Source organism: Rattus norvegicus, chromosome 2 (assembly GCF_036323735.1).
Source record: "Rattus norvegicus strain BN/NHsdMcwi chromosome 2, GRCr8, whole genome shotgun sequence".
In the NCBI taxonomy this organism is placed as follows: domain Eukaryota; kingdom Metazoa; phylum Chordata; class Mammalia; order Rodentia; family Muridae; genus Rattus; species Rattus norvegicus.
The window spans coordinates 58,120,541-58,146,387 of NC_086020.1; the positions used below are offsets into that span (position 1 = coordinate 58,120,541).

The 25,847-nt window shown below is 41.7% G+C and overlaps 1 protein-coding gene across 2 annotated transcripts in view; it reads right to left on the minus strand.

The window, feature by feature from the left end:
* The window catches only part of Egflam (EGF-like, fibronectin type III and laminin G domains), a 174,077-nt gene that overhangs the window by 90,607 nt on the left and 57,623 nt on the right, over nt 1–25,847 (minus strand). For both annotated transcript variants that reach the window (XM_006232013.5, NM_001108938.2), the window contains 2 exon segments: nt 10,673–10,782; nt 8,730–8,813 (listed from right to left, as the gene is read on the minus strand). In XM_006232013.5, coding sequence (XP_006232075.1) covers nt 8,730–8,813; nt 10,673–10,782 — 194 coding nt within the window.

Below are 25,847 nucleotides of genomic sequence, written 5' to 3' on the forward strand. Positions count from 1 at the left end.
AAATTAGGAGGTTAAAAAATGCTTCAAAAGTTTCAACTAATAATTATGAAAACTTAAGACATCAATTGTAATTCCTGACCACACATACCTAATAACATTAAGATCTGACCACACACATAACCAATTACTCCTCTTCCTACTAGGAAAATTAAATACAACACTCACTTCCCTCTTCCCATTTTCTAAGCCAGAAATTCTAGATACTCATATATCCATTCTCTCCAGATCTCCCAATCAGTTATCAGTGTAGTTGACGACACCTTCTTCACTCCATTGGAATCCACCTATGCCACCTTATCCCAAATAGTCATTTAAGTCTAAGACCTTATAATGATGCCAATGGGCTGACTCTGTGTACCACAAGTACTGACTGTGCTCCAGTTTGGACCCCACGCTGCTATGCTAATGTTGTTTTCCTAAGGCGCAAATCGAACCCTATCACTTTACACTTAAAACTTCCCTTAGAACAGCATACATGTGTCCCCCTGGTTCATCCTTCTAACATCACCCATGCTACCGCCCCTCCTTGCATTCTACATTCCAGTCATACCTAAGAACTTGGCAGGGATCACACTTCTGCTATTCAATTCCTTGCCTCTGGGCCTTTGAACCTGCTGCTCCTCTCCATGAAATGCCCTTCTCCATGCTTCTGCCTGGCTCACCCTGCCCATCCTTCATGACTCAACTGAGACATTACCTCATTTCTCTACCCCGTCCCCCAGTCTTGTTAGATGCCCCTCCTCTATGTTTCCTTGGTGTCCTTGGTGGGCCTCAATCTCAACACTACTCACCTTGTCTTGTAATTGCCTGTTCACCTTCTCCCTACCCAGTTGAGGGCAAGATGTAACTTCCTATTCCCCTGGCATCACAGAGCTTAGCAGAGTATTGCCAGACATATTGCCAGTGCTCACGTGGGACTTTTGATGAATGAATAAGTAAACTGAAGTAAAATGAAAGCAAGGAATCAAGAACCAACATGTCCTCAAGCAGATTACCTCATTACCTCAACTACTGACCGGGCCATCTTGATCAATAGTACCTTCTAGAGCTTGATTGCATTTCCCCTCAAGTCCACGTTCATCATCTAATAGAGACCTAAATCCTCAGTACAACAGTGTTAGAGATTGTGCCAAGTCCTAGGTGATTAGTTCATGAGGACAGAACCCTCAGGAATAGACTAATATTAGTTACTATGGGAGTAGGCTAGTTAGTTATTGAAGGAGCTGGCTCTTGACCAAGGGAAGCAGGAGGCTCAGAAATGCAAGGTCATTCTGACTACATGGGGTGTTTAATTTGAGTCCAGCCTGGGATACAGATATTGTATCTCAAAAATAAATAAATAAGTGAAAGAAAGAAAAAATGGAAGGAAGGAAGGAAGATAGAAAAGGAAGGAAGAGAGAAGAAAGGAAAAAAAAAGAACAAAAGAAAAGAGCAAACATTGAAAATCTAAATAGAAGTGAGTTGACCCCTCTCACTCCTGTTCTCTGGCGCTTTCGCCTTCTACACTGGGATGACGCAGCAGGGGGCCCTTACCAGATGCTGAACAGATGTGACTCTTAATGCCCTTGGATATTCAGCTTTCAGAAACACGAGCCAAATAAAAATGTCCCCTTTATAAATTACTCATGATGTTCTGTTGTAGCAGCACAAAACAAGCTAAGACAGCACCCGGCTCCAGGCTCTGTAGTCAGCAACTCCACAGACAGGACTGGGTGTCTCTTGCCAGCCACTGTGTTAAGTCCTCAGACCTGCCCCCTTCCTCCATTTCTACCTCGGAGTCCCTTGGCTTGTTATCTGGATCACTGCAATAGTGTTCTACAAGGTATCTGTTTCTAGTCCTCCCTTGTTCTCTCTCTCTCTCTCTCTCTCTCTCTCTCTCTCTCTCTCTCTCTCTCCTAAATGCTCCTTCACAGGAGATCTCTGGTGAACATGAGGCCCACGTCCATAGTGCCCCCTCCTGCTCTGCTTCCTGGGCTCCTAACTCTATCTTCTATCTCAAGGTTGAGGCCAAGTTGAGGGGTCTAGAGTCTAGAAGGAGTGGTGGGTCCAAACACTCAGGTTTTCTCTTCTCTCAGCTGGCACTCCAGGTTTGGTCCACAGAGCAGAAATACTTTCTAACTAAATGAATGTTCCACTGGCTTTTTCTGTAGGATCCTTTTGTGCTAGGAAGTCATCACAGAGAAAGTAAAATAATTTTTGAAGTTAAAATAAAAATAATATTGATAGGATAAGGTGAGCTATAATAGTGCACAGCTATGTATATAGTAATATTATGTATATAGTAATATTATGTATATGTTATGTATATGATGTATATGTACATGATATATATGTATGTGTATATGCATGTGTATGTATATGATGTATGTATATGTGTGTATGATGTATGAAAGTGGAAGGAAATGATGCGATTTCATACATTAGTGTTGATTTGGCCAGGAGCAGATACAAATTTTAACTAACATTAATTACTATCTATGGCTGGTTTATTGGTCCTATGTCCTTGCCTTTGTGCATATACCTTTATTTAAATTCAGTGTACTCACAACATATACTTAGTAAGGGACGAATTAGAATCCAAACCTTGCTCAACATGACTCTGAAACCTGAGCTTTAAATTAATCATATCCATACTGGAAAGTATTGTGAGGTTTACATCAATAATAAATAACGAAAGCTAGATTATTATTTAATACAATCTACAGCAAAAGCCTGTAGAACATTATTGTGATATGAATGTTCATAGGTCAGAACTGTGGGTGTATCAGGTATAAAAAGAGAGAAAAAATTATAATTGTAGAAGTGGCATATATACATTAGCAAGCACCCAACTACAGGTTAGACCTGGAAGATTAGTGCTGCCCTCAGATGGGGAGAGACAGAGGCCAACTGCTTTTAGCTCATCATTTCTCATGCTGATACGCTAGCCAGGTGGCCCACCTGTGAGTGGCTCAAGAGTACTGAGAAGGTGGGGCCGCGAAGAAAGAACTGGATGGATTCAATGATTTCCTCTCATTTCCTCTGCTGACATTCCCTTCCCCAATAGAACTTCTCAGAATAGTGTGACTTGTGAAAATCTTTTGAATGATTAGTGAAATACCAGACAATTCAACAAATCTTTATATGTCTGTCCTTGAAACTCTTATAAATGTCACTTCAGGCTTCCATGAAACTGGAGAGAATGCCCAATATGTTCTTCGTGAAGTAAAAAGGTTTTGCTGTGTTCGGGTACTTTGTCAAAGTCTGAAAGCAACCCAAGACATTCCTCTCTCTCGTGCTTCGTTTCAGTTGGGGATGCTTTCTTGGGGAAGCCAGATTGAATTCAGGATCCTTCTCTAACTATCTCTCCATATCTTTAGTTTGTTTTTTTGCAAAGGTTGGGTGCTGCCAGAGAACTCTGATTTTGTTTGCTTATTTGCCTAGTCTTTCCTGAAGTGAAAAACCACTTCCTAGAGTTGCATCTCCACAACACCAGGAACATCTGTCAGTGACTCAGTGTCCATTGATTCACATCTGTAGGGATTTTGAAAGGCAAGTCATGCATTTCACTGAGCTCAGAGAGAAAGTTCAATTAATTGAGTGAAGATACCTCTTCCCCAGGATTCTTCCCTGTTCACAGGTGGGCATAGTATGATACTTGCATCTCATGATTGGTTTAGCAAAATGCTTTTACATAGTGTTTTGGAATTTATAAGGTCTTAGCACACCAGTGCTTTTTCCAATTCACACAATGACTCTGAGAGGTCAGTGCAATTATCCCCATTTTATAGACTCTGAAGCTGGATCAAAACAGCAATGATGTTATCCCAAGCAACTGTGACTGTAGCTTCCATTATAAAAATTTCCACAACTTAGTCTTTCCAATCTCCTGGCTTCCAGGCATAGCACATTCATATCTCTGTTTGTTTGAAGTTCAATTGCCTTTCTGTATCTACTGTCCTAGTATCCCATCCATTCACAATTTGGTCTTATGACTCGACTTCTTCATATCCATTCAATCCTCATCCATAACAGAATCCCTGCACTTCAGCTGGACAATGGCATGAGATGTCTAGCCTCCCTTCCTTTGGCATTGTCACCTGAACAGAACTGGTCCAATAAGACACAGGTGAAAATGCAGAGCCTAATTTCTGAGCTATTCATTAGAATGAAGGAGTGTGTGTTCCCTCTTCTCTTTCTTTATTTTTCCCTCATTCGTTGGTACAACATGGCTGTGGCAGTGAGCTGCTTTAAACCATGGGGATGAGGGCACAAAGGGGTGGGGGGCTGTAGAAAGAACTCATTGATAATATCTACACAATCATGAGTCTTAAGGGATCCAATGCCTTTTCTAAACACACACACACACACACACACACACACACACACACATACACACACTCACACACATCTTTAAAAGAACAGCAAGATGGAAGGGAGATAAAAATTTTCCTTGTGTAGAATCTCCCCTGAAAAGTTTATAACCTTCATGTTTGCCCACTAAGCTACTCAGGCATACTTCCATATGCCCTGTTGACTGACGTACTTCTATATGCTATCTATCGACTGACATATATTTCCATATGCTCTCTACTGGCCAGTGTGGCTCCTGCCAGGATCTAGTCTACCCAGGTTCTGTCAAACAGATTCTGATGAGCTCAATAACCTTCCTGAAGTTCACCCTTGCTCGGGTGATAATAGAGTGGGAACTAGAAACAAGTCCAACGATTCTTAAGTTCTCTCTCTGACTTTAGACGTAACATAAACAGAAACAATGTTCAGGCTCAGGCAGACCAGTAGAGTCTAAAGAACTGCCTGGAGCCTTTAAGTAAGCAACACGACCCAGTGAGATAGCCAAAGAAACCAGAACTTTCTATTTCTGTTTTATCTCTTCTTTAAAGATTCTGTGGGATTTTATAATGTACATAATACATTAGAATAGCCCTACATGTATAATTTATAAATACATAAATATACATATATTGGTGTGTGCTCAAACACTTAACTGATGATACACGATCAAAATGTAAACATCGTCAGTCGAAGAGTTATTCTCTATTTCTAAGGCTCAAAAATATTATCACATTTTCTTTGTTTTACTTCACTATTTTGTTTTCCAGAGTAGAGCAGCAAGTCATCTTTCTAAGACAAAGGATACGGTGGGTGCAAACAGCTAACTGTATCAGAAGCTTCCAGAAGGAAGTCTGTCAAACAATCTCTAGGAGTGCCACATTGCCAGCCAGGTGATTTTGGTCAGATTAACTATTGTTTTGTTTTCCCCTTTCAATGTATCATTTAAGTCTGACTATCTCCTTGTCAAGCTAGTTACCTACTTGGCACTCAATCTTGAAAATCAAACCAAGTTTGATTTTTGGTGGTGGGGGCCAAGGTTACAATAAGGACACTCTGTGGCAGTAAAAGTAAGGAGAGAAGATGTTGGAATAGGGGTGGGGGGGTGACATCTCTATTATGTGATTCACCAGTTTAAATATTTTCTCTTTTTAACTAGCTTCCCATAATCTTAGAACAGAGTTTTAATGACTTCCTCACGTTAGCCTCTCTTTGTTTTGTGAGGTAACACAACAGGCACAAAGATGCTAATACCCCTTCCTAAATGATTAAAATCCCACTTGCTAACCCTATGATTAGTTATCTACATGGGCTTTACATAGGACAAAAGGATGCAGAAAATTAAACATTCAATGAAGAGGACACCCCCTTTCCCCCATCCTGGGCTGGGGTTGGGGGTCAACTTCTCAAAGACATACAAAAATCGCCTGATGATCAGGAAGTCCTTGAAGAGAGAGAAAGGAAAGCAGAAGAGAACTGAAGAAGAAAAATTCTTCAGGGCTACACTCAATCCACAGAGCTCCTGCCTCTGCCCACAAGTATGATGAAGGCAAATACACTCCTTCTTTTGCAATGTAAATTGTATTAACCACTTCCTATGCTAAGAACGCTATAACCATTTAACTCATTTAATCCTCACAACATCTATATGCTATAGGTTGAAATGCTAAAGTACCAAGGTTCCAAACATCCTCTGCCTAAGGCACATGTAACTTCTCAGAAACACTTTACACCATCTCTGGGTCAAACAGATTACACAACAACTTCACTGACTAAATAGTTATATCCAAACACCTTCTTAATATTAATTCACAGAGATGTTGCTGTTTTTCTTGAAAGTTACTATTGCTATCATCATCATCATCATCACCACCACCACCACCACCACCACCACCACCACCACCACCACCACCACTACTACCACCACCACCACCACCACCATTGTGTGTGCTTGTGTGTGTGTACATGATATATATGTGGGCCATGATACATGTACAAAGACAGAGGATAACTTTATGAAGTCAGCCCTCTCTACCTTTACTTGCTCTTGTAAACAAACTCCAGGTCACCAGGTTGTACATCAACTTCTTTTTACTCATCAAGCCTTCTTGCCAGCTCCAAAGTTTTAAAATACTACAGGGTGCCCATATAAGCTTTGCCAAAGACTGAGAGGTACTTGGACACACTTTTGGCAACCACAAATACTATCTGTGGCCTTGGACAGCATTGGAATCCTAAGTTTGCTGATGGGAGACAGACTCAGAAGGATTGTCTGATTGGTGGGTCAGTTGGGTATAGCATAGGAATCTGAACTTAGGGATTGCCATTCTATAAGCCTTCCCACTCTGTCCTATAGATTTATCATATTCATGCATAGGTATTAATTCTCCTCTAGTCTTGTATATCAGAGACATGTCTTTACTCCTATCCAATAATACCAGCACCCAGCCATATGTGTACACACACATAAGCCCATTCCTAATGTTCAAACCACTTCTTCCTACTTGAATGGTATGCCTTTGAATCTGACTTTCTAGAAAATTCTGTTTCAATTCCTAGCCCCAAGCTTTATCTCTTGACTGCTCATGTCAATATTTATCTATCCCTTTCAAATTCTGCCTATTAAATATCAGGTTAATGGCATCTGGTCTTATACTGTCCTCTAATTGTTTGAGGAGTAAATGTAAGCTTTATTCATTTGTTTTGATCTGTACATTGCAATTTGAATGATGAGCCCCTCACATACTCGTCAAGCACCCTACCATTGAGTTACTGCCTCAGCCTCCCCACTTTTACCTTTTCATTTCTATTCTTTTTCCTTTCCTTTTGAGTCATGGTCTTCATAAATAGCTTATGGTATATCCTCAAACTCACTCTGTAGTTCAGCAGGCCTTAAACTGCCTCAGCCTCCTGTGTAGCTATGATTGCATGCCAGCAGGCCAGACTGAATTTTCCCAAGACTGAATGCTGTCCCTAAACAGGGACTGCATGTTATCTTGCAGTGGCCATACAGAAGTAACTATGCCATTTGTTACATCAGCAAATGCTGGAATACTAGAAATTGTCAGGGTACCGTAATGCCTGGATGTAAAGAACAGAGGGCGTATAGTCAACACCAAAGCATCAGACATGACATGGAGCATTCTCGTGATGGTCTATGAGAGGCTTTATGACAGAGTTTCATCTACTCTTGGCAGGCACAGTGTGATTGTTGTATTCTTTCTAAGGGACAAAGCTGAAGCTTAGACAAAGTCACATTGGCTAACGTTCTGACCTGCAAATGGGAGTGGCAGTTCCAGAAGCCAATTGTCACACTTCCTGGTCTTCTATTTTGGAAGTTTCAAAACTCTGGGTCAGACTGTGTTTTAGGTAGAAGAGGAAGCCTTGAAACACAGGAAGCTGGGGGGGGCACTAATAGGGCTGAAGACAGGAAGATACAAGCAAGCTGAAATGCATAGCTAGTCTTCCCAGATCATGAGAGCTTTAGATGAGACAGGTTTGTGGCTCAGACCGCCACCGAAGGTGTGTAGATGCTACTGGTTCTCCATAATATATGATTTGGGGGAGTTACTTCACCTCTCTGTTTCAGCATTCCTGTCAGCGGAATGAGGTCATGGAAGAGTTGTGAAGATTAAACAGAAAAACAAACATAAAGCAGGAGGGACCGTGCCTGGCGGTGACAGACACTTAATAAGTAATAGTGGCTTATCGAAGATGACAAATGGGTTCCGGGCTGTGCTGTACTCAGCAGGCACTTATTAAATGGGAGTGACAGACAGTGCCACCACGGCCATCATGACACTGTTGTTTGTAGGCACCAGTGTCATGTTTTATGGAGCTATTCTGAAGCTCTGGCCTGCAGATTAAGGGGCAGAACGGGAAGGAGGATTGGGGGGAGGGGCAAGAAGGAACCAGAAGAAGCCAAAAGCAAAAATTTCACCCTGAGAGACTCTGACAAGAAACGGGAGAAGTTGACACATGCTGGGCTGGGAAAATAAAATAAACAAGAGACCATGTGAATATCATTTCAAATTACATCATTTTCTTCTGCCAGTTGGGAACACACAGATGTGACATCTTTATTTATAAAGTTTTATTGAGATTACAAACGTGTCAGTCTTGAATTTTATGAAGAAAAGGATGGCAGAGTGGAGAGGTCTTTGTGTGACTGATTCTACTCAGGTTAGAATGAAGAGGATCTGGGATGGTCCTTTGTAACAATTGCCTGCCTTTCTGGAGAGAGGGGCATGTCACCAGAGTAGTTCACATAGGAGACACTTGAGAATGCTAAGACAAACCCTTGTTATTATTACATACATGGAAATACATGTAGCAATCCAGAAGTCTATTTGTGTTTTCCTGAGGTCCCAAACACCTGATGCCTACGTGGAAATACTCACAGTGATTAGGGTATCCTGGCCAACAGGTACATTATGTGACTGTTCCCGGAGGGACTTATCTGAACCAAGCTCAGAGTAAAATACCTTGAAAAGAAGCAGAGACTCTGGTGAGAATAGAGGCAACATTAACTTAATATCAAAAGTTCAAAACCATTCAGAAAGGGTGTGGCTATTGTGATATATCACCTTGCCTCATAAGTACTAGGTCCCTGTGACTAAAGGGTAGTATCTAGTAGAACCATAGCCTGCACAGGCTTGGAGAAAGACCCCCACAGTGAGGAAAAATGGGTGGAGCTGGACTCAAATTCTTCCCCCTCCCCCCAAATTACAACCTTCTTGGGGCACTCATTTCTCACATTTGTAGATAAGTCACTGCTGGCTCATTTTATGACAGTTTGACACAAGATATAGTCATTTTGAAAAAGGCAACCTCAACTGAGAAAATGTCCCGATAAGACTAACCCCTGGACAAGACTATGGTGCATTTTCTTGCGTGATAATTGATGAGGATGAACCCAGTTCTCTGAGGGTAGAGGTTGTGGGTGCTGGAAGAAAGCAGGTTGCATAAACCAGTAAGCAGCACTCTTCCATGGCCTTGTCTTCAGTTCCTATCCCCAGCTCCCTGCTCTGCTTGATTCCTGCCTTGATTCCCCTCAGTGATAGACTGTGACCTGAAAGTTGCAAGATAAAATAAGCCCTTTTCTCCTCATGTTGCTTTTGGTCATGATGTAGAACTATAGCACCAGAACCCCTTAGACTATCTCAAAATAGATTTCTACTTTAAGAAGACCAGAGGGCATGGACCATGGACAACAACCTCTGTTCTTCAGTGAAACAAAGACAGTAGGCAGTGGAGGAGGCAAGGGGAACAAGCAGCATTCTCTCCATTCCAGATGAAGTGCTCAACCCCAAGGGCAGGACATCGTGAGCTTGGTATGGCTAACTCTCCTAATATCACAGAGATTTCAGAAGTCTGAAAAACCCTGACTTCTACAGTTAACTCATTTCTAAAAACACTATTCAAAGAAAACATATTTTGGTGAACTGCTATAGTTCAGCCCAGTTTGTCTCTTCTGGCCTAGGACACAGTCACTAACCATTCCCCTGCTTTACTTGTGTGCCCCTTTAACTCAGATCCTGTCAGTGGTTCCCTGTGATTTTTTCTGTGTATGTATTATTATCTAAGTTTGATGCTATGCAGATGGTAACAGAAACCATGCATTCTACCTGTTTTGATTTCCCTTTGCCACAATACCAAAAAGACTGGGTAGAGCCCAGTGGATGAAGGGTACTACCAGGTCACCAGAGAAGAATGACACACTCATTAACACAAGAGGATTGATGCGAAGAGTCAAAAACAGGGTGAGTACCTGTACTAGAAAAATCAAACTCTCAACTGCTTCAGAAATCTGAAACATTTTGAGTGCTGATATGACCCCAAACCACACAGAAAAGTAAGATTTCACACCTGGCTTCACTTGGTGAGTGAAAACCTAGATACACTAAAAGTATATAAAATTGTCTTCTGCTATATGTACGTTTAAGGTACATATGAACCGTTATTAGATTTTGGGTTTAGCTTTGGGTCTTAGCCCAATGTATTCTAATTATATAGTAGGGAGATACTCTAAAATCTGAAAGGAAAAAGAATCCCCAATTCAAAATATTTCTGATCCCAATCACATAAGAGAGACTTAACCTGTACAGGAGGTATTCATAGTGAAAATGAAGTCAGTCAGTCAGTCAGTCAGACAGCAGACAGACAGACAGACAGACAGACAGGCGTACCCATGTGCCTATGCACACATGTGCATGTGCGCACACAGACACACAGACACACACACACACACACACACACAGAGAGAGAGAGAGAGAGAGAGAGAGAGAGAGAGAGAGAGAGAGAGAGAGAGAGACTGCAGAATCCCCCATGCCCTTATACTCACTGTGTACCCAACAATGGAGCTACCAGAACGCTTTGGTGTTTTCCACTGGATGCTGAAGGCTGTACAGTTCAAGGCTCCCAGTTTGATGTCAAGAGGAGGTCCCACCTTGCCTGCCCCAGACAAAAGAGATGGTGTAAGTTGCTTTATCCGTGTACCCTGTCTTAAGTATTATTTAAACAAGACCTGACTGTGTCCTCAGACAAAGACTGTAGTTAAGGCTAATGCAACATCCTCTTACACACCACATTGGTCTCAGGCAACCTCACTAGAACTTGACTACTGACTCCCAACCTGCCACTGGTAGAGAAAGTGGCCCAACTAAATTAGCCTTTGATCCATTCTGTAACTTGTGGTCATCAGAGACCAGCAAAATGAGATTTACAGCTCACAGCGGAATAAGCTAAACTCTATGGTTTTCCCATTAGAATTTGAAAAGGGTTTAATAAGATGATCAGTTTTTAATTTACTTATAACATGTGGTGTGTGCATGTGCATGTGCGCATTGTGTGTGTGTGTGTGTGTGTGTGTGTGTGCATCTTACAAACATGTATCTGTATATATAGCTAAGATATTCTTATGGGTTGTTTTGAAAATATAGTCGGCAATGGCTAATTTTAATTATCAGCTTAACACACTCTAGACTGACCTGGGAGTCTGAAGGATTGTCTAGACCAGGTTGGCCTGTGGGCATGTTTATTGATAGTTATCTTAATTATGGTTATTGAAGTGGAGGACCCATGCTCCACAGATAGCAACATTCCCTGAGTTTAGATCTTGAACTGTGAAGGAGAAAGACACAGCTAGAAAGATGGCTAAATAGTTAAGAGCACTCTCCGCTCTGACAGAGGACCTGGGCTCAGTTATTGACACTCAATAGTGGCTCATGTTTTTCTGTAACTCCAGTTTCAGGGGATCCACCACTTCCTTCTGGCCTTGAGGGATAGGGCATGCACGTGGTGCACAGATAAACAATCTCACACACACACACACACACACACACACACACACACAAATAAATCAATCAATAAATAAAGGTCTCTGCTTTTTGACTGTGGATGTCATGTGACTAGGTGATGCCTGACTGACCTGTGCTAATGGACTATAATCTGGAACCATAACCTAAAATAAACCCTTTCTCTCTCACGGTATTTTATCACGACAATGGGGAAAGAAACTAGGACAGCATCTATGTTTCTTAAACAATTTTATGGCCATAAATAATATATTTTATACTTCTAAAACAGCATCTGAAAGTTGTCAAGATTTAGAACACACACAGACCCACAGTTTTATCATTCAGAAGTGAGTCCTGTTAGCATTTTAGTAGACCTTCTTTTGGTCATATGCAATTAAAAATTATTCTGTACGTTCATGATGCATTTAATTTCAGTTATATATAATTTCATTTATAATTTAGTGATTTTGTGTATATGTGTACATGCTCCCAATCTTATAGTTTATTTCACTTAATTTTCGGTCATTAAAATAATTTTTTAAATTACTGTAAATACTTCCTTAGCATATTTGTTTCCATAATAAGCAGTATTTGTCATTCCACCACCGATAGACACTTTTATCTCCCATAATTCACTATTTTAAATAGCATTCCACGAGGTCAGAAACCAGTTCTGTCCTGTCCAGTATACAGAGCAGGAAATGACCAGAGCTCAGAAAACATCCCTTGAGTGAATGACTGTTCTAAAATTTGATTTCTTTGCTGACTGTGGTGGTGTACATCTTTAATCCCAGCACTCAGAAGGGAAAGACAGAAGGATGTCTGTGAGTTCAAGGCCAGCCGGGTCCATACACCCAGCTCCAGAGCAGTCAAGGCTATATTGCAAGGTCCTATCTTGATTGTTTTTTTCCTTTCTAGTGTGTCAGACATGCATTTCTTTTAACTATAACATAGAATTCTGCAATTTATTAGTTAGCATATTTGCAAGGTACAGAAAGCCAATGTATCTATTTAAATGGGTTAAGTTCTTACTTGTAAGGCTGTCCACCAATGCTCTCATCTCCCCCCTCATGACCTCAGTGGTTTTATTACTTGAGTTGTATTAATGGTTCAGAAAGGCCAGGGAAATTGTTCAATTAATCCTCTGTATAATGATGTTAACTTGATATTCTATATGTATTTTAAAAATGTCTTCAGGCATCTGTCACCTGTTGGTCTGATTCTTTCCTGAATAATTAAGTAATTAACTGCTTCACCAATGTTTCTAGTAATAGAACTCAAGGTCTTCAGATGGACTAATAGAAGCTTGATTCACTTTGCAAGAACTATGAGACCAGGAGGCAGCCCCCTCTTTCCGATAGATACCTACATTCAGGAACTTAACTCTCCAGTGGTCTGTCTACCTCTACTTAGTTCATGGCTCAAAGATCCATCTGATAGTCCAAATTCAGGCCATGTGACTGCCTCATCACATGACTCACAGAGAAAGGGTTAGTCCTTCCTAGTTTCCAAGCCAGGAATACCAGAATGAAAGAAGTCCTGGGATTTGATCTTATATCAAGCCCATGAACAAAATAGAGGGCAGTCAAAAGGACTATAGGATGGTAGATAGGTGGGTAGAGGTCACATGGCCTACAACACTCTCACAGAGCTCATTTATACATTAATCGTCAGCCTTGTTGTTGGACACTGAGGCTGTTTAGGAAGTTTCACGTAAGAAAATACTAAAAGGAACGTCTACATGTGACTTCTCATGTGCGTGAACACATATTTCAAGGATAGGTATCTTTCAGAATTATCATGCCCATGCATTCTAATTAATGTAGTCATTAATCTGAATAATCTCTGAGACAGAATTCCTGGGCCTAAGACAATTTCTCAATTGTCTACTGATACTATTGACACTGTGAGTTAGGTAGCTGAGAGCCCAGTGATTCTACAGCAGGGAAGGATCTTTAGCAACATTGTCACTGTTTAGCGGCATTGTTAATGACTCTCCATTCAGCAATAACATCCTCGCATACAGCTGGGAAAAACCAAGAACATCCTGACCAGGCCCAAGAGATCTAGCTGAACGATTGACACCTCTGAAAACTTGTTGAGAACTGCCAACTTAAGAGGAATCAATATTCTTAAAGACTCGGTGAGAAGCAAACATATATGAGAAATTGACTAATTTCCAAGCTTACGGTGATGCAGGGAACACTCCAAATAAACAGCACAGGCTTTCTGGGTCTAACTGGCAGCACGACAGAATTTCTACTCTGGGAAACGTGTGGTCAAGAGAGTAAAAGACAAGCTCTGGACTTGTACTAAGCATATCTGATCAAGGGCTACTTGTAAATATATAAAATCTATGTGCTAAACGTGTTTCCCCACAAGTTTATCTGTTGACCGGAATCCTCAACTTAGGGATTTTAGGTGGTAATTGGATGGGGGAGGGGCAGCCTCACAAGCAGAATCAGTCCTGTCATGCTTTCAGTTTAAATGTCCCCCCAAGTCTCAAGTTTGAACACTTGAGCCTAAGCTTGTGGTACAATTTTAGAGGTTATAAAACTTTTAGGACATGAGCCCAACTATAAGATATAGGTTGCTGGGGGAAGCTTTTAGAGAAACATCTGCTTCTAGTAACACAAAGCCTTCTGCTTCCCAGTCCTCCGAGATAAGATCAGTTCTTACAACTCCTCCAGGCTTTATGTCATGTGCTAAATCTTTTGAGAGTGTGAGCAAAAGAAACTTCCCTCTGTTAAGTTGTTCTGTTGTGCCTCTGTGGTGCTCTTAGAGAAGAAACCTTGGGCTGGAGAGACGGCTCAGTGGTTAAGAGCACTGACTGCTCTTCCAGAGGTCCTGAGTTCAATTCCCAGCAACCACATTGTGGCTCACAACCATCTCTAATAGGATCTGGTGCCCCCTTCTGGTATGTCTGAAGAGAGTGACAATGTTATTCATATATATATATATGTATGTATGTATAATCTTAAAAGAAAAGGAACCTTAATTACCCACCTGCATCTCCCCTTCTGACTTATGAGAGCTGAGCAAGAGGACCAGGGGTTCCCTTTATAGACAGCAAATCTCTTGGTGACATGATTGTGGACTTTATTTACTCTCCACATCGTATAAGAGCATCTTCATATGCACTGTATAAAGGCATCTCCATCAAGGCCTTCCCTCATCACCCTCTATCTTGCAACTATGTCCCATACCCCAAAGATTCCATAAGTGTGAAAAACATTTCTGTTGTTTATAAACCACAGCAGTCTATTATTTTTACTGAACAAACTACAAACACAGAACTCTTAATGCCCACTCTAAGAAAAAATGGAGTTTTTAACACATGCCATAGATGGTCCATGAAGGAAGATTTACAGAGAGCAAACAAGCCTACGAAAGATGGCTGACGTCCATTAGGAAGGAAATGAACATTAGAACAGTAATGAAATTTCAGTCTACACCTACAAGAATGGCCCAAATCCAGAACCCTGCCAAGAATGGGGAGCAATAAGAACTCCCACTCAGGTAGGATTGGTAATGTTAGCCAGAAGCCCGGCTACTCTGTAACCAAGGCTGAGAGATTAGAGTCAGGACTTCAGGGGAAGTTTTAAGCCAATCTGGGCAATCTAGTGAGACAGACTCAAAATCAAAAGTAAGAGGAGTGTTTGGGTATATATAGTTCTTCCCAAAATTTGTCTGCTGAACCTTAGCACAATTAGAAGGTGATTAGAGGGTCGGGCTTTTTGACCAAGATTAGCATCTGTTGTGAAGCCAGTTCAGTCCCCAGTTTTAAAAACAATCTCACATTCATGCTGATGGAAATTCAAAATGCTGCAGTCACTTTGGAAGAAAGCGTTTGGCGGTTTCTTAGAAAAATTACCTTACCATATGACCCAGCATTGTGAACCTCTTGTTATTTAAAGAAACTAAAAACCCTCTGTTCTCACAAAACGCTATGCACATACATCTACGGCAGCTTTATTCATGATTGCCCAATCTTAGACATAACCAAGATGTCATTCAACAGCTGAACAGAGAAATAAACTGTCATAATGCAGATAATGGGATGTTATTTGGTACCAAAAATAGAAGGGATATCCTATGACAAAGAGCCATGGAAGAAATTCAAATGCATATTACTAAGTGAGGGAAGTCAGTCTGGAAAAGGCTCCACACTGAGGGATTCTGGATAGTGGGCATTCTGCAGACAGTAGAAAAGCCAGTGATTGCCAGAGGTAGAGATGAATAGATGAATTTTTACAAGTGAAACTAGTCTGTATGTGACAAGTACTCAAGAGACTCGGTTCAAGAGAAGGAAGGATTCTGGGCCACAGTTTCAGACTCCAGGCCATCATGGTACAGAAGTGAAACAGAACAGCTCATCTCATGGAGGTCAGGAAGCCAAGAGAGAGGATGCTTACGCTAGCAAGTTCTACGTTCTCCCTCCCCCTTTATCTACCTGTGCCTTCAGCCTTAGGGGTGGTCAGCCACATTCGAGGTGGGCCTTATCTCCTTGGTTAAACCTTTCTGGAAACACTATCAGAGACACATTCATACGTGTGCCTGATGAACCTCCCAGGAGTCTGTCTCAATCCAATCAAGATGATAGTTAGGATTAACCATTGCTATATGATACTATAATGATATAGGCATGCCATTATAGGGCTAGCCATACTTGTGTCATATTCAACTGCAATATGAGCCCTAATGTGAACTGTGAACTTCAGCTGATAGTTGACTGGAGACAGAGCAGATGGAACAAATGTACCTCTTTGGTGGGGGCTGTTTGTAATAGGGGGGTCTAAGCACGTGTAGAGGTAAGGGTATATAATCAGGCTTTGCAGCTTACTCTCAAGTTTGCTGTGAATCTTACACTTGTATGCAAAACTGAAAGTGTCCTTTACAACTTTGAGGTAGTTCTGGGGATTGAACCTGGGGCCTTGAATACAAAGGGAAGTACGAGTGACAACTCAAACTATAAAAACTGAGTTAAAAGTCCTTTGTGTTGGGTGTGATGATGTATGACTTTAAACTCAGCACTTGGGAGGCTGAGGCAGGCAAATCTGTGAGTTCAAAGAAAGACAGGTCAACAGAATGGGTTGTAGGCCAGTTAGAACTATATACACAGGCCATGTTTCAAAACAAAATAAACACCTTGTAAAATAAAAAAAATTTAAATTAAACATTTTATACTTTTACATTAATTTTTAAAGTTAAATGTTACATATTACTTAAAAGAAAGTATTTTATGTGTTTTATGGACATTTATGACTTAAATTTTTCTGGTTGAGTTTTTGTCCTCATCGTTTTATCTTGTTTATTAATTTTGATAAATTAAAGATCTTAACTTAATTCAACTATATTTTCTTACTATAATTTTATTCTTGGGTCTGACTGTATAATGGCCACTACTGGTCACATTCACTGCTGGTTGAAAGGTCTATTCCTAGTCAACCTCAACGGTGGCAAATGAGAACAAAGAGAGTAGAGTTAGCTCTAACCAATGGCATGGCTGTATCTGTATCAGTCCTTCAGGAGACACCAATTTAACCAATGCCATGACTGTATCTGGAGTCATAGGAATAGCACTCTCCCTGTGCACTGGGAAAAGCTAAAATGAATTGAAACAGGATGCGTAGTTCAGCAAGAGGGGAGGGAGTCATCATATCCCTTGTATGTCTGTACTGGTTCAGTCCATAAATCAGAAAACACCCTCAAATCTTTAAGAAAAAAGGTAATTCTAAAAGTTGTTAGAAGGTCAGAGAAATGGAGGTTAGTAGTTTCCATCAACTCTTATAATAGGTAAATAATGGTGGAGATGGTAGATAGATAATAGATAGACAGATAGATGATAGATAAATAAACAATAATAAATAGACAGGGAATAAAAAAGAGAGAAGGAAAGAACGGGGCGGTGGTTCTATGTTGCATCAGAGATTCAGAACCAAGAAGTCTTTACTCTCCCACTGTTAACCCTGGTACCACAGCTGCCTCCAGATATCCAAGCAAGTGTTGGATGCCAGAACAATGACTTCTCATATTCTGATGGCCTGGGCTGAAACAGCAGCAGGAGAGTGGCCTCTGCCCCTGTCTTGCTTCCGATGTCTCCCAAGGGTGTGTTTGAATGGTAGAACCTAGTTCATTTCCAGTGAGTGGATGAGTGTGTGTGTGTGTGTGTGTGTGTGTGTGTGTGTGTTTCTAAGCCTTTGCATTACAGTAATGGCTCCCTTACAGACAGTGAAATAGGGAAAATGTCAACCTACAGCACTCAACTTGGTATCATAAAAACATGAATTCCAGCAATCTGTCTTTTTTACTGTCCTACTCTCTGGACAGAATTTGCATCCAACCTTGCTGGGTTCATATGACTCATATTTCATTGTCCTTCTCATTCATTTCTTTTTATCTTTCAACACACCTAACAAATATAAATTGAGCTTCCGATATATACCAGGGCCTGGGTCAGCCAGTGAGGTCTCAGTAAAGATGAAAGGATGTGGGCCCACATACAAGTTAACAGGACCTTGCAACTGGGTTTGAGGACCATTATTGTTACAGAATATGTGGTGGTCTTGTTGCACCCAGCAAAGATCTCCTGGGTTCTTTTGTAGGAATGTAAGAATGAGGCAGACACAATGGATCTGAAGACAGTATCATAGACAGAAGAAGCAACACCAACTTCTTCTGCAGTGGAGGAAAGACTGTCTCTTTCTCTCTCTCTCTCTCTCTCTCTCTCTCTCTCTCTCTCTCTCACACACACACACACACACACACACACCACACAATCATCATCATTATCATCATCTGGGAAGAGAACTGAGTGTACATGGGAGTGAGAGGGGGGAAGGGGTCATCAGGATGGCTGCAGGGATTCTGCCAGGGGCCACAGAGAAAAAGGAATGTATGTCTCTCAGTCAGCTGGAAACATATACTTGACTTTTGCTACTGTCTATGGAGGTAGAATTGTACATGAAAGGCAGCCATGTCAGACATCTGGATCAAAAATATTCCAGATGAACCTGTAACGCCTGGGAAATCAAGTTGCAGAATATATATGGATCTCAAAATTAGGTTTTATTTATTTATTTATTTTTTGGTAGTTGGAACTCTCTAGGCTTAAAAGAGGTTAAAAATAAATCAAAAGAAAACTAGTTGATTCTAAATCATGAAACTTTCATGACGCACTTCAAAAATTACAAAAGGAAACTTCAAACTGGCAGATTGAGGGGTAAGTAATTGCTGCTAAACGGCAGGCCATGGGATATCTTTATTATGAAACTCATAAATATTGATAAAAACCATACTGAAACCATCATAAATAAGATATGAAGAGAGAACTTACACAGAAGTATAGCCAGTAAAAACTCACAGGGAGACACTCAAATCTGTGAGTTATGAAAGAAACAATTTCTAAGAACTGAGATGTTGGTTTTTGCCCATTAAATGAAGCTGAAAAGCTTAAGTGAGAGTAAAGAATGCTGAAAAGCGTGTGTGTACACACCACCGCCTTCCGGTAGTCAGCTATGGCAGTGTAGCTGAGTCTGGGGGCACGTTGAGAAGACCATTAGGTGTTATTAGTGGCACCCACAGCCGTGACTCTGTCCTGTCTTTTGTCTCCCAGAAGTGTGGTGGGCCTGTCTGAGGGGAGAATCTTAAACGAAGAGAAACCTGCACCAGCAGGATGCTGTCCAGAGCCTCTCTTGGGGCACAGAGACACCCTAACAATCCAAGTGGGCAGAAACAGGACGATAGCCGGATCGATTATACTACATTACACAGGTGGATTCACGTGGGACTCACGTGGCATAAACACTCACATGGGACTCCACCAAACACCTGTGCCACCTTGGGCTGGATTGTGGAGAAACAGCCAAATCCAGATCACACCTGTAGCTTCTTTGCTAGAATTCTACTTCCACTAATGAGACTTGACAAATATACCACAGCCATAAAGGAGTTAACATGAGGGGAAACTGAGTCAAGGCATGAAGGCATTCTCTCCACTCCCTTTGCAACTCTTCTATAAACTTAAATTTATTTCTATTGAAAAGCATAAGTAGAGAATAAGGCGGAGCCACACCTTGCTCTTACCTGTAACAGGATTATAATACAGTATAGCATTTGAGAAATCTTCCCAGATTATCCTAGTACTATGGTACAGTCCTATGGTGGTTTTATTTGAAAAATAACTGAGTAACAGACAGAAAAGGTTAATTGTGACTTTACAGGCAGCTGAGACCAAGGACTATTTGCTTTCCCATTTTCTTCTACTTGCAAAGCTTCACACAATGTTATCGTATTGGTTTCTCACATTTTAAAAGAAATTCCTTTCAAAAAGTATTTTTTTTGACATCCAAAAGGCCAGAACTGTGGGCTTAGGAGTCAAGCTGAGAGCCTGGTTGTTACAAAGGAAATCTTCAAGGTAGGTGCTAAGTTTGCACCAGCCACTTAGAGCAAGTAGGGATGTTGTGTGTGTCTGCAGTCTGCCTTCCTCTGTTTAATGATAAGACAAAATATAGTTTGCAATTAATAAAGCAGATCACTCCCAACAACAAAAGGTAATAGACCTACATCATTGTGGATCCGTGTGCGGCGCCAACCATCACATCCAACTCAAGATGACCAGAAATGAGGCTTGAGTTAGGGCTGTACAACTGCCACATGGGAGTGCTCACTGACTGGGACTGAACAAGGAAGTGGCTGGCGGCAAAGGACAACCCCCTCCCCACTACTTGCTATTCAGTGGCAGGCTACAACCAAAATAGAAGTTTGCATGATCTTTCCTACTCTGTTCTAGATTAGCTAAGGCCATTCTAATCGGGAATGAGGTCTCATTAATATATCTTTCTCCTTGGGCTCCTAATCTCAAAAAGAGGGCTGTCAGGACAAGGTTTCACAGGAGGCGAAGGCATAGAGGACAGGTTATCTAGGGGTCACTGTGTCCAGGGGTTGAGCAGGAAGGCCCGTGTGTAGGGTTGTGGTTTCACGTTGCCATGAAAATCCTCAAGAGGGACTGGTGATCAGTGGACAGCAACCTGCCCACATGTCTGGTTGTAAATATCTTTTTCTGAGGTTTGCTCAACAGTGAAGAAAACTTGCTGCTCTGGCAGAACCAACCAGTGCTCAGCACTCACACTAAGCATCTGTCAACGATCCATAGTTACAGGGACTCTGACGCCCTCTTCTGACCTCTCTGGCTGCCTGTATGAGTGTGGTGTACAGACACACACCCAGGCACACACATGGAAATGAAAATAAATAAATAATTATAGAACTGGTGTGCACATAAAACTGAATTTATCACTAATTATTATAACTTTAGTTTTTAGATTTCTTTTAAAAATAAAACTAAACAAATACAGATAAACTTCTATATCCTGTTTCTGCCCCTTTCCTCCCTTCTGGGGTCTTCTCATGTAATCTGTTGTCTCATTTCATGTGATTGATCATTTAATCTATCTTTATTGGAAACAACCAAACTGTCCATCAACTGTTGGTTACCCTGGCAATGAACCAGTACCATATAAGGTAAACATTTTTTTATTTTATTTTAGGAGAGAGCTCTGAGAAAAGGGCTAGATAGGGTGGTAAAGAGAGGTTAAAAATCTTCAGAAAATGTAAAGTACTCAAAACATTAGTCAGCTCCTATTTGCCCCTCTTTCCGGCTAGAAACATATTTCCTTGGTTTCCAAATCTAATGGCACTTATTTGCCCACGTGCCTTGCGGGTTCCAGAGTTTCTTCGTTGCTATATTCAACTTCCCTCGTCCTTCTGGCTACTGGTCTTTCCCTCAGCTTGCACGCATTTGCTCAGGCATCAAAGAGAGTAGCAAAGGTCTCTGTGCAATCTACCACGTTCACCGGAAGTTAATTGATCATTACTGGGCTAAGGACGACATTGTTTCTATTCTTTTTACATAAAGGAACAGGGCTGTGTGGTCTAGGAATCTATGATCTTACCAAAGAGACAGAAGGAGGTATAGAGAAAAATAAAGTCTGGGTGTGCTTCCGTCCCCATCCCCCACCTAGGCCATGTGAGTCTGGATGATTTGTGATTCTGCTTCAATCCCCTCAACAGCTTCCTCCCTGCCCATTCCTCCAAGTATATGCAGTGGCTCACGAACTTCCTCAGCCTAGCCTTTTGTGCCCCACGACCAGCCTTCTGTGCCCCAATAAAGTAAGCACAGATGCCAGGTGGGTCTCTGGTTTTATCGTCTCTTTTCTTGTTCAATCAGAGTAGCACATGTGTTCCCAGGAATCAGCAGCACCACGCAGAGCAACATCCAGAGCACCATCATATTATCCCTGTCAGTCTTCCATTATGAAGTCTCAGGGGCTGGAGAGATGGTTCAGCGGTTAAGAGCACTGACTGCTCTTCCCGAGGTCCTGAGTTCAAATCCCAGCAACCACATGGTGGCTCACAACCATCTGTAATGAGATCTGATACCCTCTTCTGGTGTGTCTGAAGACAGTTATAGTGTACTTATACATAAAATAAATAAATATTTTTAAAAAGTGGGGTTGGGGATTTAGCTCAGTGGTAGAGCGCTTGCCTACGAAGCGCAAGGCCCTGGGTTCGGTCCCCAGCTCCGAAAAAAAAAAATGAAGTCTCAGAACTCCCCTCAACCCTAGGCCAGGGAGCTGCACAGTTAACTAGCCAGGGCTGAGAATGACCAGCCACCTCTTTGCTATCTCTATCCTACAGTTTTTCCTCTCTATGGAGTGTGTTAGTGAGGCTAGCCTGTTTCCCCTTCTGAGAAGCAGTTGAATATACTGTGGTTTGGGTCAGAGGACAGGGAGTCTAGATCTTGTATACAAACAAACAAAAAAAAAATGGCTGCTACAAGAGAGACATATAGACTCTCCAAGCAGAGTCTGCCTCTGAGCACATCTCTGAGCATCTGAGTGTCCTGGAGGTCAGGGTGGATGATCAGCCGATGTTCTTGGAAGTAGCATTTGTAGCATGAAAACATTGCTTACGTAGGGATTCTGTGACTCCTGGAAGGTCAAGCTAAAGTCAAGGGGTAAGGTAAGCCCATGGTGTCACCCCTGGGATAGAGATAAACGCTGGTGAGGAAAGCCTGAAGGAGCATCAACCAAATGGAAGACACACGCCAGCATCAACTTCAGAGACAAGAAGCCATCTGGGTAGGGTCTTAACAGCAATGAGCAGATCACAGTAATTCCCTCCCTAAAGCTCTGCCAGCCACAACAGAAACTTCCCATCTCTTCAATCCCTGAGTCATCACGGCAGAGTTCAGACTTATATAAGGCACACAAAAGCCAGTCATGTTTCTCCGAGAGCTCTCCGTGAAGCGAAAAGAATTTGATCTGAATTATGCTGAGATCCCGTCTATTATGGTGAGGAAACACACCAGTGGGTCCTCAGTGTTAAAAACCCTCCCGATGATGACTCACTCACATGTGGGAAAAACAAGATTCAAGTGGTTAAACAAAAATAATATTTCTATCTCAACGATGATGATTGTAAGTGGTGAAATTATGTTACCTATAGAAATGTAGTGTGGAGGAAGCCTTGCCCTTTAAAACTAGTATAAACCAGAGCAACCAATAAAACATACCCAGAAGCTGTGTTCTTATAAGCTAAGAGCTGCATCTCCAAAGAGATGGCTAAATAAAAGATTTTCCTTTGCCTCGAGGAGTTTCTGAGACTCCTTCTCTGGGAGTTTTGTTTTTTGTTTGTTTTTTTTTTTATAAACTGTATTAGTTTTTTTTTTGCATTAGAAATGCCAAATAATTAGATCAATTTCTTATGGTAATTTTATTTCATAAACCACTTCAACTCTCTGAGCAAAATCCATCTCTGATTCAATTAGTTTTGCAAACCAATTCATAAAAACACTTCAAAATGCAAACCAAAATATGGTCTGTGACAGAAATACATGGCCAGCTCTCCAGTGATTTGATTTTCATTGGAGTGAACCACGTTATAGTCACTGGTGCAGTGAAAAGTGCCTGGCTAACTAAAAATAGTCAGCAACTCTGAATAAGGAAACAAACCCCCACTTGTGTCTTTTGAAGCATGCTCTATTATTGTTACGTTACTACAGTAGCATTGTAAGGATGCACCCGAAGCTCCCCACAGAAGATGCTTCTGAGTCAATGCCTGCAAGGCAGCAGCAAAAGTGGCTTGAAAGCATGGAACAGTGGTTGTTCTACTCAAGTCAGGATTTAGGAAATGCCCCGGCACCGGATCGAAAGAAGTCTTGTCTTCCAGAACCCTATGGGCCTCTTTGTGAGGCAGACCATTACTGTCACAGTCAGTCCCCCTTTGAAGTCTACCATTATAGTCTGCAGAATATTGGCCATCAATCATTCTGGAGCGTCGGTTGGCAGGGTTAGGATATGGGCGGAGGTATCCATGGGTTAGTGTGCATGAGTACATCCCTCCAAACAGGAATGGGGGCGGAGCTTCACACTTGTCTAAGAAAGCAAGCAAGAAGGTTGCACAACTCCACCACAACTAGTATCACCAGACACATAGGTACACACGCACACACAGATGTATGCACATGTGCACACAAGCGCACATGTATGTGGAAGTACACACACATTACACAGGCATACATAAACACCATAAGTAGCATTCCTGTCCTTCCCTGGAGTCCTAAACCCATGTACCAATGTCATTTGGCAAGAATGGAGCATAGAAGCTTTGCTGGTGGGCAAGTTCAACCTATGACCAGTGGGCCAAGCACATCCCCAGAACAATTACGACTGTGTCCCAACACAAAATTCCAAACTTACTTAAAATTTTGAGATAATTTTTCCTCAGTGACTCACACCAAGTACCCAATCCTCCAGGATAGAAGGTTAGAGCCACCATCTTCTCCTGTTATACCTCTCCCCGCTCCTATGTACCACATAGCCAGGACATCACAGCACATTACAGTCCTCTCTCCTCCTATGAAATATAGGGCATCATGGCACACTGTCAAAGGCTCCTCTCTTTTCTGTTCCAGATGAAAATCTCTCTGCCACTCCTAGCACTCATAGAATGTAAGTTCGTGAGACCAGCAATACTTGAGACCCCCCTCTAATGTCCCTTAATTCTGCATGCTTACAATATTTGGCACAAAATAGACCCAGTAGGCTAAAAAGCAACTGATTAGACCTCTATTCCCTTTGCAACCACATCTGGGACCTTAACCAGCCTTCTTCCCATCTGTACTTGCATCCCTAAGTTAACTATGTACATGAATTTGCTCTTCTAGCTGCTATGATATCATATCCCATTGCAGACAAACATGGAGCCTCTTTCTACCCCAGGAAATACTATAACAGTTGAGTATAAAGAGTTAGGCTTTATTAGTACACCTACTCTCCCTCCCTCTCAACCCCCTCTGTCTCTGTCTGTCTCTCCCTCTCTGTCTCTGTGTGTCTCTGTGTCTCTGTGTCTCTGCCTCTCTGTCTCTCTCTGTCTCTGCCTCTGCCTCTCTGTCTCTCTGTCTCTCTCTGTCTCTCTGTCTGTCTGTCTGTCTCTCTGTCTCTCTCTGTCTCTCTCTCTCTGTGTGTGTGTGTGTGTGTGTGTGTGTGTGTGTGTGTGTGTGTGTATGTTTTGCATGTGTGCAGCTTGTAAGACTTGGTTCTTCCTTTTCTACCACTTCAGTTCTGGGACCTGCCCTTGTAACAAAGCCTACTTTTCCTAAGAAGGCATTGAGAAGCACAGGGAAGAGCCAAAGTAATGTGCTCCACCCTGTGTCTCCAGAGCTCTAGGCATGGAACAATCCCTTGGAAGGACTGAGGATGTCCATGGCCTGTGACCAGTCTTCATCCTCTGATGACCTCAGAGATTGGGGCCTACATTCAATGAAAGGTGCCTTCTCTGGGCTGCTACTACATGAAGCATCTTTGGGGCTATTTTGCCCACAAGCAGGGTCACTGCAGGCAGAGTAGTGTTATTAGAATGCGAGAGGTCATTACTGCAGGCAAATCTAAGGTGAAGGCTTCCTGAAGGAGCCAAGAGAAGTAGTTGGTTTGCATAGACCCAAAGTATCTCACCAGAAAGGTTTACAAACTGATGTCATGGTTTTTCATGTCCACAAATTTTCTGATGTTTCCTTCCTACAAACGGGAGGTTGTCATAGTCCATGAAAGCAATCATAACAAAATATCATAGCGTAGGTAAGTTAGAAACAACAAAAATGTGTTTCTCATGGTTACACATTGGGAAGTCCATGGTTAGTTCACAACAGGCATGGTGTCT